The sequence below is a fragment of the Hemiscyllium ocellatum genome, chromosome 12, assembly GCF_020745735.1.
Source record: "Hemiscyllium ocellatum isolate sHemOce1 chromosome 12, sHemOce1.pat.X.cur, whole genome shotgun sequence".
Lineage (NCBI taxonomy): Eukaryota > Metazoa > Chordata > Chondrichthyes > Orectolobiformes > Hemiscylliidae > Hemiscyllium > Hemiscyllium ocellatum.
The window spans coordinates 29632928-29649515 of NC_083412.1; the positions used below are offsets into that span (position 1 = coordinate 29632928).

A 16588-nucleotide genomic window follows, 5' to 3' on the forward strand; every position below is an offset into this window, starting at 1 on the left:
TGTTTTGATTTGGCAATGTTCATAATCAGGTCTGTTATTGTTTCCACTGTTAGGAAAAACACAGTATCAATCGAAATAAAATCTCGAACAGTACCTTGCTAGAAAAGATAGTAGTGGACACCAATAATCTACACTACAGGTGACATCTGTTCACATTTGCATCTGGCATGGCTTTGCTTCCAAAGGGTCCTCCAAAAATTATCTGCTTTTGGATGTATTCATTCTGCCCTGGCTACGTAATAAGGCTGTTTATAAGGATAGGTACATCTCAAGAGAGATCATTGCAATGCAAGTGTCATCTGGCTACTTGCAGTAAACAACATCGAATAAAGAGCTAATGCAAACGTCAATGCTTAACAGTTTTGTTCAATGTCATTAAGGAAATAGAAAGAACTTACATTTACTTAATAACTAGTCACATCATGAAACGGAATTTTACCAGAGCCAATGGATTAACATTGAACCATAATCACTGTTGTTAAACATGCAACATACCACTAAATGAGTACATATTAATTGAAGGTGAATATGTGGCCAGTTGCTGAATAACCAAAATTACAACACCAATAGAGTTATAGTTACCCATTACAAAATAGACTTTTTTGTTGATTTGTTGTTGGAAGGTTAGCATTGCTGGCAGGATCAGCATTTAATCTGATCTACAGCTAAACAGCAAACTCGTTATAAACTGACAGCAAGCTAAATACTATGATGATCATTGCAGGAGATATGGGGCTGCCTTTGCCTTAGGATGGTGGTTTCAGCAGAATGGCCATCTAACTGTGTCTTCAATAGTGCTCCAATCCAAGCCCATTTCCCTGGTTTGTTTCTTAATCCCTGCGCGCAACAGGTTTTTTTGTCACAAGGAGAGAGAGTGCATTGGTGGAAGTGAGGAAAGTATAGCAGTGCCGCAGCATTATAGGAGGTGGTGAGGAGCAGATGAACCATGAAGATGCCATGACCTGAACCCAGGCAAATAAGCCAAAACACAAGGTGAGAAATATTCTACTTGCTCTCCCCTCTCTGTTGCTGTGCTTTAGGGACATGGGCTCATTTACCCTGGATAAGTGGTAACAAGGGACAGCAGGAGTGAGACAAAATGGGAGATCAGATTCTGGCTTCCAACCCACTTTGGACATTGACATGAAGAAGGCATTTCATGATCAGTAAGTTGGGTGAGGGGTGAGTGCAGGATGGGAGATGGTAAATAGGCCTCACCCTATCATGTTCCTGCCATTTCTGTGGAGATAGAAGACAAAAGTTCATCCCCAGGGAATAATACAATAGATGAACTATTTAACCATAACAGTTGAAGGAACTGGAATAGATTTGATGATTAGTTGCTCTCATGCAATAAGAGTGCAATTCAAAGATTGAAGGATGATGGCCATGACCCGCTCTCCATTCAGCTTAATGGAAGTGAGATTGTGCAGTGCAGGCATCTAAATATCCAAAATTTGCTGTTCACTTGGATTACTGTTAACTTTGAAAAACTCTTCCAGTTTTAATAGAGATTGTTTAATTGTACAGCAGGAGACATGCACTAAAGGAATAATTTTGCTTCTGGGAAGCTAAGAATTCGACTGATAATGATGAGTGGCAGCAGCAGCAATGAAGATTTGCTCTGTTTGAAGTTACTACCTGTATTGCTCTAAAACAATGGATTTATTATTTTGTTCTAACCACAGTAGTGTTAATGTTTTAGTGAGACCACCTGACCACATTACTTTTTACCCTCAAACCATAAGTTCCCCTTAATGGATTCCATTATTCGGAAAGTAAATCAGACCCACCTGTATTATAATGCTTTGTACAATATTTTAGTTCCTTCTCATCCTTGAGAAGAAACTGTGGAAGTGTCAGTCCTTCTGCAACCTGCACAGGCTCTCCATCCAGCCACTCAAAAATCAGATCATTCATTGTGTATCCAACTGCAGGCCAACACAAAGGAATCAATGGGAGTTTTTATTGAATCAGCAAAAGAAATTTCATGAAACAGATGGCTGAAGCATGCCAAAAGATATAAAGAAAAGTGATGGAAATGAAGACTGGCTTACTGAAGCTTTATCTTCGTCCGATGAAGATGTGTTTTCAAGGATATGAACCATGGACGATGTGCAGGATGTTGGGTATGGTCAAGGGTATAATGGAAATGGTCGGAGACAGATGTAAGCCAAGCATTCCAGTCATCTAATGAAGATGAAGAAAAGCAACTGTATTGGCTTTTATTTGAAATGTTACAAATCAAGGACAATAGCATATTGGACTGAAGATTATATGCATGATGTTAAATTAATATCATAGCACATTTAAGAACATACATGATTATTCTAAAGTTTTGGTAATTTGTTGTTGGTAGAGATGCAATAACAGTTCCTGACTTGTATACATGCTCATGGATTCCAATTACTTACAGCTCTCCAATTGCATCGCACATGTCTGCACATCCATTGGAAAATTTTTCAAATCCATTGGACAGGATAACGTTAGTGTTAGTCTGAAAAAAAATAGGCAGCATATCATGTAATGAGTTTCCTACAGAAGACCGAAAAATGCACTGATCTGGAATTATCTTCTTTCTTATCTTCTTTGTAATGGTGGATTTATACATTTCAATTATTGACACAAAGGAATTAATTTTGCAAGGTTTCCGTACCCGTGTGGAATCTTTTGAAATGGGACTGGTCAACAGGGACAGTTCTTGGTATTGTTGACTCTCCCATTAATAAGATTCTACGACAGTATTGGAACTTACAAAATTAGGCCGATTTTTACACAAAGTCCAGCTTCTGCTTTTAGCTTTGCCTCCCATGGTGTAGAGACATTAATTATCCTAATCCATGTCAGGCTTTGAGATTGGAGTCACTGTTTCACTTTTGTGACCTGGATCCATCTCCACACAGATAGGTGTGAGGGTAAGCTGCCCTCGGTGCAATACATTTGATTTCAACCCAGCTCTTGAAGGAGATGAGATCATGCTGCAGAATTGCTTCTTATTTAAGGGAATTTTTTTGTTGATCTTCAGGAAAGGACTGCGCATTATTTTCATTGCACTGACAGATCACACAAACAAATATGACATTTGTGGTTCTTTACAACATTTTGGTGCAAAGATTCGCTGAATGTGGAAAACTGCTTTGCCACAGAAGTTATCTTTTTCATAAAGACTGTGCTTGATTATAATGCAATCTTACACCCAGAGGTCAGAAGGCAGTCGCTCTGAGAAAAGGAACATCATGCTGTCTAATAATGCAACGTGATCGAATTTAACTGCTGTTAGAGAGCAGGCGGACAATAGCAGGCCAAGCAGAACTGACTGACCTTGTCAGCAGGAGGCCTCAAGCTGTGGAGAAACTTGAGTCTCTTTGCAATTCTGCAAGCCAGCAGCCCACTGGCTCCTTCAACATTAGCTGCTTTGATAAGGGGGAGGCAATGGCCGAGTGGTATTGTAGTGGCCTATTAATTCAGCGACCCAGGTAATATTCTGGGGACCATGGCAGATGGTGAAACTTGAGGTCGATAAAATCTGCAATGAAGAGTCTAATGATCACTGTGGAAACTATTGTCGATTATCAAGAAAAATCCATTCTGACTGATGGAAAGAATCCATACCCAATCTGGCCTATATGTGACTCCAAACCCAGAGCAATGCAGTTGACTCTTAAACTGCCCTTTGGGCAATAAATGCTAGCTATAGCTAGCAACACCCACATCTTGTGAATGAATTTTTAAAAACTGGGCTGCTGGGAGGAGGGGTGAAGTCATTCCAAAGTTGAGTGAGCCTGGACTCGAAGAAACCCAGATGCACATTTTCAAATCTAGCAATCTTACAGCTGATACCACGGTAGATTTTGGAACCTGTCTTTTCTCATGAAAGAAAAAGTCAGTATGCATTAATTCAAATCAGAATGCCTTAATCCAGTGATTAGGCCATGTGGGAAAATGCACAGCACTTTAGATTTAGCACCATGTCATTTCTGATATTAATTCAGTTCACACACATTGGTTTTAATAACTCTTTTGTTCCTCTCCGATCCATTTCCTTACTCTCATTCAGTGCTGTGTGGGTGTCACTGGCTGGGCCAGCACTTACTGCCCAATCCTAGTTGCCCTTGAAGGTAGTGGTGAGCTGCCTTCTTTACTGCTGTAGGTAGACCCACATGCCCTTAGGGAAGGAATCCCAGGAATTTGACCCAGTGACAGTGAAGGAATGGTGATATATTTCCAAGTTTGGACAGTGAGTAGCTGGAGAAGAACTTGCAGATGGCAGTGCCACAGGCACTTAATGCCCTTGTCCTTCTAGATGGCAGTGGTTGTGTGGAAGGTGCCATTTCTTGGTAATTTCTGTAGGGCATTTTGTAAATGGCACACTTTGCTGCTACTAAGCATGAATGGTGGAGTAAATGAATGTTTTTGGACGTAATGCCAGAAAAGTAGGCTGCTTTCTCCTCGATGGTGTCAAGCCTTTTGAGTGTTTTGGAGCTTCATTCATCCAGGTAAATGTGCAGTATTCATCATACTACTGACTTTAGGTGACAGAGAAGATAGAAGGTGAGTTACTCACTGCAGGATTCTTAATGTCTGACCTATTCTTGTGCCACAATATTTGTATATCTTTCCCAATTCAGTTTCCGGTCTATAGTAATCCTTGGGATGTTGATTATGGAGGCTTTCAGTGCCACTGAACGTCAAAGGGCATTGGTTAGATTATCTTTTGTTGCATGTGATGATTGCCTGGCATTTGTGTGGTGGGAAAATTACTTGCCACTTCACAGCCTAAACTAGGATATTATCCGGGTTGTACTGCTCTTGAACACAGACTTCTTCAGTATCTGAGGAGTGCTGAATGGTGCTGAACATTGTACAATTAACAACAAATGTCCCTACTTCTGATTTTATGATGGAGGGCATCATTAGCGAATGAGCTGAATGAGCTCAAAATAGAATACTATCCTGAGGAACTCTTGCAGAAACATCCTGGAGCTGAGAACACTGATCTGGATACTTAAATATGCCTTTCACCAAATTTGGGCTCACAACTGATTCAGAGCCAAACTTCATTTGTCAGACAAGGGCAGAATAGTGTTAGCCCTTAGCATAGTGCAAAGTGCAGTATTCTGGTTTTAGGGTCACAAATTCAGTAGGTTTTAATGCTCTTTAGAGGCCAGTTTTAAAGAAATAGTACTTGGGCAGTGAGTTAGTTCCAAGCCATTTTGTTCCATTTATTTGGGGCACGATGACTTAGTGATGAGCACCACTACCTCACAGTGCCAGGGACCCAGGTTCAATTCTATCTTTGGACAACTATCTGCGTGGAGTTTGCACATTCTCCTCATATATGTGTGGGTTTCCTCCATTGGCTAAATTTCCCAGAGTGCCTAGGGACATGCAGGCTAGGTGGATTAGCCGTGGGAAATGCAGGGTTACAGGGATGGGGTGGGTCAAGGTAGGATGCTCCCTGGAGGTTCAGTGCACACTCAATGCTTCAAATGGCCTGTTTCCACACTTCTATTCTCCTGGGACATTACATAAGTATGATTGATTGTCAGTGGTAAGAGCATATTAGAAAACTCTGAACACCAGAAAAAGGTATATATGCTCATTTTGCCATTGCAGACCCATTATTTTCAGCACATTTTAGCAAAGACTCTTTATCCAACATGCTAGCTTGTCTTTGCAGAAGATGTTGGGTCTATTGTATATCAAATATTTTCCATAAATACTTGAGATAAATATATGTGGCCCACTCCTCCACACTTTGTACCACTGGGCAAGTCTTTTTTTTAAAAAAGTCCCACATTTTCATTATCGCTTGATAGAATTTACAAGAAAACACAACAAACTGGAAACAAACAAAAGACATTCAAAGGTGGCAATTATTCAATGAAAACACTGGCTCTTTTTCTGGTACTTACTGTCAAGCTCTGTTATAGCTTAGTGTAACCTAATGAGATTCAAACAATACCATGTCATTTTCTGTATTCAGGGAAGCAGATGTTGGCCCTACAGCCTTATCTTGTCCCCTGGGTAAAATATTTTGTACTGATATTCATTAGAACTGAGGCAAATGAGTAGAGCTTATCCATAACTCTATTCTCATTCACTAATTCTGGCTCTCTGTCCACCAATGCTGCAGTTTAAAAATTTTAAATTCCTGCTTGGATACCCACCTCCCTATCTCTGTAACTTCCTCTACCACCAGCCCTCTGAAGTCTCTGCACTCCTACAAATTTTGGGCTTTCCACATCCGCTACTTTAATTGCCCACCATTGACGAGCAAAACTTAAACTGTTTTGGCTCAAAGATTAAAATTTCATTTGCTAAGCCTATACGTCTCATTCTCCCTTCTTACTCCTAAAAAAACCTCCTTAAAGCTATCACTTTGACCATGTCTTTAGTCACATGTCCTATTATGTACTTTCATGGCTCAATGTCAAGCTCACTTGGTGACATTCATAGAGTCTTGGAGTCATAGAGATGCACAGCATGGAAACAAACTCTTTGGTCCAACTCATCCATGCTGATCAGAAATCCTAAATTGTATAGTACCACTTGCCATATCCTATATCCCTCTAAATCCTTCCTATTCATATACCCATCCAGATGCCTTTTAAATGTTGCAATTGTACCAGCCTCCACCACTTCCTTCGGTAGCTCATTCTATACACGTACCATCCTCTGTGTGAAAATGTTGCCCCTTAGGTCCCTCTTATACTTTTCCCTTCTCACCATAAACCTATGCTCTCTAGTTCTGGACTCCCCCACCCAGTGAAAAGGCCTTGACTATTTACCCTATCAATGCCCCTCATGATTTTATAAACCTCTATAGGGTCACCCCTCAGCGTCCGACGCTTCAGGAAAAACAGCCCCAGCCTGTTCAGCCTCTCCCTATAGCTCAAACCTTCCATACCTGGCAACATCCTTGTAAACCTTTTCTGAACCCTTTCAACCCTGCTACATCTAAGGCACATATTAGAGCAAGTTATTTTTAATTTAGACATGACTTAAATAGTATTTTTTTGAAAAGAGAAATATACTGTTTCCGAGCAAATGTAAATGTTACTGAGTGAAAGATCTGCAAGTAAGAAAAATCATTTTTGGCTTCCTTTTTTTGGTTTTCCACCTCCTATTCACTGCAGTCACTCCTGTTGCAATATAACTCAATGGGTGCCAGGAAATCCTTGACACTTCACTCCTGCCCATTTCTCACAGGGGAAGTTACAGCAAGAGAGCATAGGTTCAGGGTGAGACAGGAAAGATTTAAAAGGGACCTAAGGGGCAACCTTTTCATACAGAGAGTGATGTGTGTATGGAATGAGCTGCCAGAGGAAGTGGGGGAGGCTGGTACAATTACAGCATTTAAAAGGCATCTGGATGGGTATATGAATAGAAAGGGTTTAGAGGGATAGTGCTGGCAAATGGGACTACATTGGGATTAGGCATACACAAGTTGGACCCAGGCATCTGTTTCCATGCTGCACATCTCTATTACTCTATGACTCAATAGCTCTGTGGTCATAAAAGACATTACCCAGTTTTCAGCTTCAAGTAACACCCATACTCATCCCAGCAATTGCCACTGGACTACAATTAGGAAGTGAGGTCTCTGACTGCTCTTTCCCTTCATTGGTTTCTCTTAGAAACCCACCACTTCAACTGAGAAGAGCAAATTCATTGCAGACCAGGGAACCTGGGAGCCTCCTAATCTGCATGGAATAGTACTCAAAAATGCAATGTTTTTATTCACTGAGCCTTTTGGAGGAAGTTGTATAAACAGCAATCCAAAAGATAATTAAGTGTGACAGAATATAACACAGACTACATTGAATGTGCTTATAGTCAGAATTTATCTAAAAAACAGTCAAGAACGAATTCGTCCAAATTATGTTTTCATGTTCGTCTGTCAATGAATATAACAAATTTAGAATCATATTATTAGAACAGAACTATCAATGTGTTTCATGTGCTGTTCAGACTGGTTTGAGATCATTACTGTTTGGAGAAGCAGAGGTTTGAGAGATCCAAATAATACTGCTGGCAGTTTTGTCAAGAAAATGAAGTTTTTCACATCCTAATAAACATGAAATGTTAATGTCTTTGGTAGGTTCTCTTAAAATAGTTCAAACTGCATGTCCAGAGCTATTCTAGAGGTCCCTTGTACAACTTGACTAAAGTTAATTTGGAAAATTGCATGCACATGTTCTTAAATTTAATATTGACGTAAACTGAAATTGCTTTACCTAACCAAACAATGCATAGCAGAACCAATGATGCACACTGTGGCTTTATACAGTGAATAAATGATTAATCCATAGATTATAGATACACACCTCCTTAGCATAACAATACATCTGTTTTATTCATTCATGGACTGCTAGCTAGGCTGGCTAGGCCAGTGTTTACTGCTCGTACTTAATTGTCCTGGAGAATATGGTGGCGTGTTATCTTCTTCAACTACTGCAGTTCTTGGGGGATCCTGGGACACACACAGCGCTGTCAGGATGGGGGTATTTCCAGGATTTTGAACTAGCAATAGTGAAAGATTGGCAATATAGTTCCAAGTCAATAGTGGGTGTGGTTTGGAGGGGAACTGGCTCGTTCCTATGAATCTACTGCCTTGGCTAGTTTTGGATTTTGAACACACTGTCAAAGAAGCCTTTAGTTTTTGCAGTGCATCTTGTAGATAGTACACGCTGCTGGAACTATACATCAATGGTGAAGGAGGTGAATATCAAATGTTGTAGATAGGGTGCTAATCTAGAGGGCTGCTTTGTCTTGCATAGTGTCAAGCTTCTTAAAATTTGTTTGAACTGCACTCATTCCAGTCAGTGAGGAATATTCTACCACACTCCTGAACTGTGGACTGAGAAGAAAGGAGGTGAGTTACTTCAGTAGTGACAATCACTACTCAAGCAACTAAATGAAGCAACGGGTTGGTTGTAGGATAACACCCTGAGGAACTCCTGCAGAGATGTTCTGGAACTGAGATGATTGACTTCTACCCAATCACAATTATCTTCCCTTGCACTAGATATGATGCAACCAATGCAGAGATTTCCCTGAGTCCCATCAATTCCAGTTTTGCTAGGGCTCCTTAATACTATGCAGAAGAACCTCAATTATCCGAAAGAGATGGGTGGGCACTATTTTGTTCAGATAAATGATTATTCGGTCAATTGATTCAATGTCTTTCCTCTGGGGCTCGGAGTTTTTGTGAAGTTTGCTTCAGGAATCTAGGCAGCAGCACACTGCACATGAGACCCCACTCACCCATCCGCCCGCCCCCCCAACCCTGTCTGGTCCCACCCTGCCCCCCCCGCCTGCCTCCACCTCTTCCACTCCCAATCTTATCCAAAAGCCCCATCCGGCCCCAACCCCACAGTCCCAACCCACTCCCCAATCCTCGCACCCCCATCCATCTCCTGCAATCACCCCCCACCCCTGGGGCAGCCACACATCAACAGTAAGACTGATGCTGCCAGTGTGGGGTAAGTCTCCAAATAGCGCACGTACACACACACACACACACACACACACACCTGCTTGAAAGGTTCCACCCTGTACAGTGTTGGAGGTATTGACTGGGTGGTTTAGGGTTTAGGGTTCAGGGAACTTCAGGGAAAGGATGGTGGGGGGAGAGAGAGAAAGGGCGAGAGGTCAGTCATTTAGAGATGGTGCCTGGACTGTCCAGGACTGTTCTCGGCAGCATTTCAGTGAGCCGAGTTCATTTTTAATCGTTGCACCTGCAAACAAAAAGATGCGATCAGGGTTGAAACAGATCTTTAGATGTAATGTTTCTATCAGGACCTTGAGATCCCCTTCAGATAATCCGAAATTCGGATAATTAATATTCGGATAATTGAGGTTCCTCTGTAATTTGTCAAATGCCACCTTAGTGTGAAGCATTGTCACTCTATGCTCACTTCTTTTGTCTATGTTTGGAACAAGTCTGTAATGAGATCAGGAGCTGAATGGCCCTGGCAGAACTTAAACTGGGCGTCACTGAATAGTTACTGCTGAGCTGGTGCTGCTTGATAGCACTGTTGATGATCCTTTTCACCACTTTATTAGTGATTGACAATAGACAGTTGAGACAGTAATTGGCCAGGTCGATTACTGCTTTTGTACATAGGCCACACCTGAGCGTTTTGTACATAGGCCACACCTGAGCAATTTTCTACATTGCTGGATATATTTGTATGTTGTTATTGTACTGTAACAACTTAGCACATCTACTTTTGGAGTACAAGTCTTCAGTGTTATTGCGGGAATGTTGTCAGGGTAGTCTTATGTTATAGCTTTGAATGATAGTTTGACACGTCATTTTTATGTACATCTGATGCTGCTCCCAGCATGTCTGCCTGCATTCTTTTTTGAACCCGAGTTGATTTTGTGAGTTGATGGTAATGCTGGAGTGAGGGATGATGTTGGAGATTGTGGTTGAGGTTGGAGATTGTAGTTGAATACAATTCTGCTGTTGCTGATGGCCTGCAAATGTAGTTCAATATTTCATAAACATGTCATATGGATGTATTGCTTTTGCCTTAGTGGTACAATCAGTGTATCATTGGCCTGAATACTAATGAATGCAAAAGGCAGCACAGAATGTCTTCAAGCCTCTGTTACATGTTATGCAACATAACCTCCTCACCAACACTGCTCAAATAATCTCTTAAAATGAAAAGCATCTAATGACAAACACTGATTAGTAGTTAAATACAAGTAATCTAGCTATCAGTCTGCTTTATGATCGAATGCAGGTATACCACTTGGAAATGTTATGCTTGGGATTTGAGGCTTAGTTTACTTTATGGTCTCTAGCTTTGAAATAAAATGCATGTCTATAAAGAAGCCAATATGAACAGATGTGTATTCTGGCAATACTCCAAAATGTAGAAATGTCTGTTACCTGCAAGATATTTCCTAACATGCAGATGCTTCCATTATATATTAACCAAGTAAGAGCAATGCAAATTGCTAATGTCAACCAGCTACAATTTCAAGTCATTCTAAATTATTTCAGGCTTCAATTTCAGAGATTTCTTGACATTCACAGACTTGAATCTAATGACCGAAGTAGAAAATGGTCACTATGTAAAATTCTTTTAAGAGATTTGTTAATGTCACCATCATTAATTTAATGTAAATGGTGGTAAAATGAGGTGACCAAACAATTTTATGAAAATAATGACCTTTCTATGTTCGGGAATCATTTACCACAGTGACATTTAACAACCTGACAGAGGCATGAGTCTCACAAAAAAGCAACTTTCAAAGACATCGTAGCAATTCTCTGGAGATATCAAGGACATTCAACATTTCGTTTTTGATTATTTGGAACAAAAGGGACAGGTTTAACAGAATTTAATGATGCTCTCCAGATTTTGAAAGGAACAATAATAAGCTAGTGGACTATTAGTATAATTATTTCATTAACGAATCTATGGAAATAAAGCAAGCATATTCTATTTAGAAATGTCAGTATTTGGGAAGTCAATCCTTCATTTCCTGTGACTACAACAACCAGTTTATTCCTGTGAAGACTTCTGCAGTTGGTTAAAGTGAGATTGCATTAGCCATCAATAAACCTCCTTTGAATCAACCTTCCTGCAGGATTTTGTCCCCTGTGTTCTGTGATCTTACTCCTACTAATTATTGAGCAAACATTCAAACAGCTGAGCATAACAGGATGGTGTGAGTCATTCTTGATTGATTCACCTTGATTTTACATCCTTCTTTATATCAGGTTCTTCCATGGTCTTTCCTCCTACCCTGTCCTTCATCCCTGATTCCTGAAGAAGGGTTCTACCTGAAATGTCGATTTCTACACCTCCTGATGCTGCCTGCCTTGCTGTGTCCTTCCAGGCTCCTGCCTGTCTACTTTAGATTCCAGCATCTACAGTTGTTTTTGTCTCGAACCCTGTCTCTCACCCCAGATCCAAGACCCTCCAAGATATCTAAGCTCACGTAATTCTGAAGTTGAGTGCATCTCTGATTTTAATAGTTTAATTATTTGTAGCTATATCCTCAGCTGCTTGAGCTGTAAGCTTTGTGATTCCTTTCCTAACCACACCCACCTCCATTGCATGACCTTTCTTGCCTCCTTTAAGAACTTCTTCAAATTCTAACTTTTGACCGAGATTTTGGCTATTTACCCAAAACTGCTTCATGTGATACTCTTTATAACATTCCCATGGCATATCTTGAGGTGTGTTATTAAGGCAGCATTTAAGTGCAGGTTATTTTTGTACTTCCACAATAAAAAAATGGAAAGGTTTAAGAAATTTTGCTTTCTTTATACCGTAAGTGTAGTGGCTTGTATAATTTGAAATTGTTTGCAATGTCTGTAGAAAATCCTGAGCACTTAAGAGGCTTATGACAACATAACCTCTGCATCAATAGGGTCCTCCTAGTAACTCCTTTCCCACAAGAGTTTGAAGATATGGTGGGAAAACACTCAGGGCTGCTGTGAAAAGGATAGCAAATACAAAGGAGCATGCTTATTGAAATATAAAACTCTCAACAGACTCTACAGGCTAGGACAATATACTGGACTTTTAAGAAACTGCAGCAGATATGTGGATGACTAACACTGCTACCACAGCATTGTCTGTTGCAGTCAATGCCACTGTATTCTTCAACTTCTGAAAATCTGCTTTTATCCTGCTTTTCAGGGCAGCACAGTGGCTCAGTGGTTAGCACTGCTGCCTCACAGCACCAGGTTCCCAGGTTTGATCCCAGCCTTGGGTGACTGTCTGTGTGGAGTTTGCACAATCTCCCTGTGTCTGCGTGAGTTTCCTCTAGGTGCTCTGGTTTCCTCCCACAGTCCAAAGATGTGCAAGCCAGGTGAATTGGGCATGCTAAGTTGACCACAGGGTTAGGTGCATTAGTCAGAGGGAAATGGGTCTGGGTGGGTTACTCTCCGGAGAGTCGGTGTGTTGGGCTGAAGGGCCTATTTCCATACTGTAGGGTATCTAATCTAATCATTCAAGCTGCCACAAGTGATAAAATCAACATCAGTCAGTCTGTTGATGTCTGATTTGCTAAAGGAAACAATTTCTTCAAATTTTCAATCAAAATGTGGAAACAGCAAGCCTGCGTTTAGATTTCACACATACCCTCATGTCCCAGTGCATTTGGCAGGCTACATTAGATTAATCTACTGCCCTCATGAACAACAACAGCTTCTACTCCATTAAAATACATCTGGTTCATGATCATCAGCAACACTTCATGCAGATCTATGCCTTCTTCCCTGAAGACTGCTCAGATGCTTTTATATTGTGCCAGTCCTTTTTCCCAGACTTGGCCAGTCTCTACTGCCTAATCCTAGCCCTTGCAAAATTAGTGAGAGGTTGGCTATTTAGAAATCACTGACACTTGGCTCATGATTTCTCTCAGGAACACAGGTTCAAAGGCTCTACAATTTGATCCTTGGTTTGAATAAAATTGCAGTTGCATCAATATCTTCCTATGATACTGTTCACAATAGAGTTTGCTACATAATTTTGCCCTGCACTGGGAGGAGCACAGGAAGCCACCTTCAGCTTGATGGCCAACAGTGCAGGGATGGCATAGATGATAATAATTACCTACAGCCAGACCTCTTCAACAGCATCTCATTGAAGAGAGCTTCAGTTGAACAAATCCTATTTTTCTACATTAACAGTTATACCAATGCTCAAGTGGTTTGCATTCAAACAGAGGTCAGCTATATTATTTGTATTATATAACATGTTCTGATTATAATACTGCCCAATATTTGTGTGTGCCTAGCTGATCTGGAGGACAGAAAGCTAATTGAAGTTCCTATTCACTAGGTCTGGCACCTTGTTCAAGGTGAAGGAATTAGTCAAGGACAAAGCCTGCTAGACATCAGTCTGAATGCCTCTGAACAATCCTGTTGGAAGAGGCCGGATGTAGCTTCATTAGTCGTTGAGGTAACTACAACCTCCATGGATAACTGCAGAGCATCAATAACCTGCAACAGGGCTCTACGTAAGTTGATAGCGAGCTCCCTTACACTTGCTGAGATGCTACACCAGGATCCCCATTAGGCAATCTAACATATTTAGCAACTGGTTGATATACAGAAATCATTATTTTTTTAAAGGCTCAAATTCTGAAGTCAACCTCAGCCAACAGAATGAACATATGAATTGGCTTGAGTGAGTTTGTTTTCCTGGGATGTCATTTCCATGATATTACCTAGTAGGTTTGCTTGCTGGGCTGGAACATTTTTTAACAGATGTTTCATCACCATACTAGGTAATATCATCATATAGCCTCCAGATGAAGCACTGGTTGTACAGCCCACTTTCTATTTATTGTTGAGGTTTCTTTGGGTCAGTGATGCCATTTCCTGTGGTGATGTCATTTCCTGTAGTGATGACATTTCCTGGTCTTTTTCTCAGGAGTGGTAATTGGGAACTAGGTCAATGTGTTTGCTGATAGAATTCCAGTTGGAATGCCATGCCTCTAGGAATTCTCATGCATGTCTCTGTTTGGCTTGTCCTAGGATGGATGTGGTGTCCCAGTCAAAGTGGTGTCCTTCCTCATCTGTATGTAAAGATACTAGTGAGAGTGGGTCATGTCATTTTTGTGGCTAGTTGATGTTCGTGTATCCTGGTGGCTAGTTTTCTGCCTGTTTGTCCAATGTAGTGTTTGTTGCAGTTCTTACAATGTATTTTGTAAATGACACTAGTTTTGCTTGTTGTTTGTATACGGTCTTTCAAGTTCATTAGCTGCTATTTTGGTGGGTTTGTGGGCTACCATGATGCCAGCAGGTCTGAGTAGACTGGCAGTCACTTCTGAGATGTTTTTGATGTAGGGCAGAGTGGCTAGGGTTTCTGGAACATGTGTTGTCTTCTTTTTTATTGGGTTTGTTGCCAAGAAATCGGCGGACTGTGTTCATTGTGTACCCCTTCTTTTTGAAGGCATTATTTTTCCATCTATGTTTTCCCCTGATCACTTGTGTCCAGTGCCTTATCCAGTGAAAATGCATTGGCTAACTCACTTGCTATGATCTTCCTCAGTGATCTCTCTGCCCCGTTTGTCATGAAATCCAGCCAAGGTAGTGTGGAAACTCCACAAAATAAATATTGGGCAAGTCTGGGAGACATCTGTCAAAGTTACAACTGTGGTGTTCAGGATTAAAAAAAACTCTGAGGAGATTTGACAGCAGGTAGGAATACTAACGTTAGGCAGGCAGTCCTATTTCAAGAGTGTTCTCACTATATGCTGCAGTAAATGCAAGATGTCCACTGGGTTTAGAAACAGGGTAAAGCATGAGGTCATTCATACAGCAGCAGGAACAGCAAAGAAATGTGCCATAGGTTATCATGTTGAATGTGTGACTGAGTTAAATAACAAGAGACAACAAGGAAGGATGCTCATACATCTTGTTGTGCTTGGCCTCCAGCCTAATCATGCCAATGCTGTGCATCCTATCTCTGGCAGCTATACTGTAGTAGTGCCCTCTGCTGGTTTCCATGTTGCTAGCAATGTCTTCCATTGCATGGGTGCATGTAAACTGAGACAAGTTCTTGCACCCTGCAAGTTTTTCAGTGTTGTGAGCATTTTCTGAAGAAAGTATTGATATATTCTAGTATTCAGCTCTGAAGGTCCGAGATGATTTAAAACTGATGTTTACCTCCCAATTGTCATTCTCTTTGATAAATTCTCCTCAGATGCTGCCTGACCTGCTGTGCTTTTCCAGCACCACACTCTCAACATTGTTCCATACCAAGCACCAAACCATATTTTTAAAAGCAAGACTGCTCTCATGATTTTTTTAAAAATGTGCTGGAGAAACAAAGTTAACATTTTGAGTTTGATATGACTCTTCTTTGGAATAAGAATCAAAATGTTAACTCTGTTTCTCTATCCACAAATACTGCCAGACTTGCTGAGTTTTGTCAGCACTTTCTGCTTTTGTTTCAGATGTCTAGCATCTGAGGTAAATTTGTATTTATTTGATTGTTCTCATAGTGACCCCATGAAAATAATTTCTAAACCACTTCACTTTTATAATAACGTAACTTTATTAATGACACTCACTAGGCAAGAATATTAACAAAACAAAAACAGCTATTCAAAACAAAAAAAAACACAAACTCTTTAAAGATTATTACAAAATTATGGTAAAACAACTTGAATAATCTTCCTCCCTAACAACATTGTGAGTTGTGCCTACACCACATGGACTGCTGCCATTCAAGCCAATTGCTCTCCACCACCTGCTGAAGGGCAATTAAGGATGGGTAATAAGTGTTGGACAACCTGTGACGCCCATCCTGTGAATAAATTTTTAAAAATCTTCAATCATAAATAAACTTTATTTTTAGCATAAATGCCGTATAGGTTTAATATTTAGTTGTGGTGACACCACTACAAAGACTTAGACCAAGAGTAATCCATAAATATACAAAGGCAAAACTCCAGCTTGGGCCTATCAACTTGAATATTTGAATACCACTCCAAGTATCATCATAAAGTTCACAATCGACCACTGTTCAGGGCAGTTGGATGGCTTGAATCAACAGAGACATCACTTTGGCATTCAGAAAGTCTCTCTGATTTCCTGTGA

General features: G+C 40.6%; 1 protein-coding gene across 1 annotated transcript in view; it reads right to left on the reverse strand.

Annotated features, from left to right (window-relative positions):
• Window positions 1–16588, reverse strand: part of glra2 (glycine receptor, alpha 2) — a 195874-nt gene that overhangs the window by 89369 nt on the left and 89917 nt on the right. The window contains exons 5-6 of the mRNA XM_060832961.1: window positions 2415–2497; window positions 1794–1931 (exon numbers count right to left, since the gene is read on the reverse strand). Of these exons, the coding sequence (XP_060688944.1) occupies window positions 1794–1931; window positions 2415–2497 (221 nt within the window). The remainder of the gene's footprint in view (window positions 1–1793; window positions 1932–2414; window positions 2498–16588) is intronic.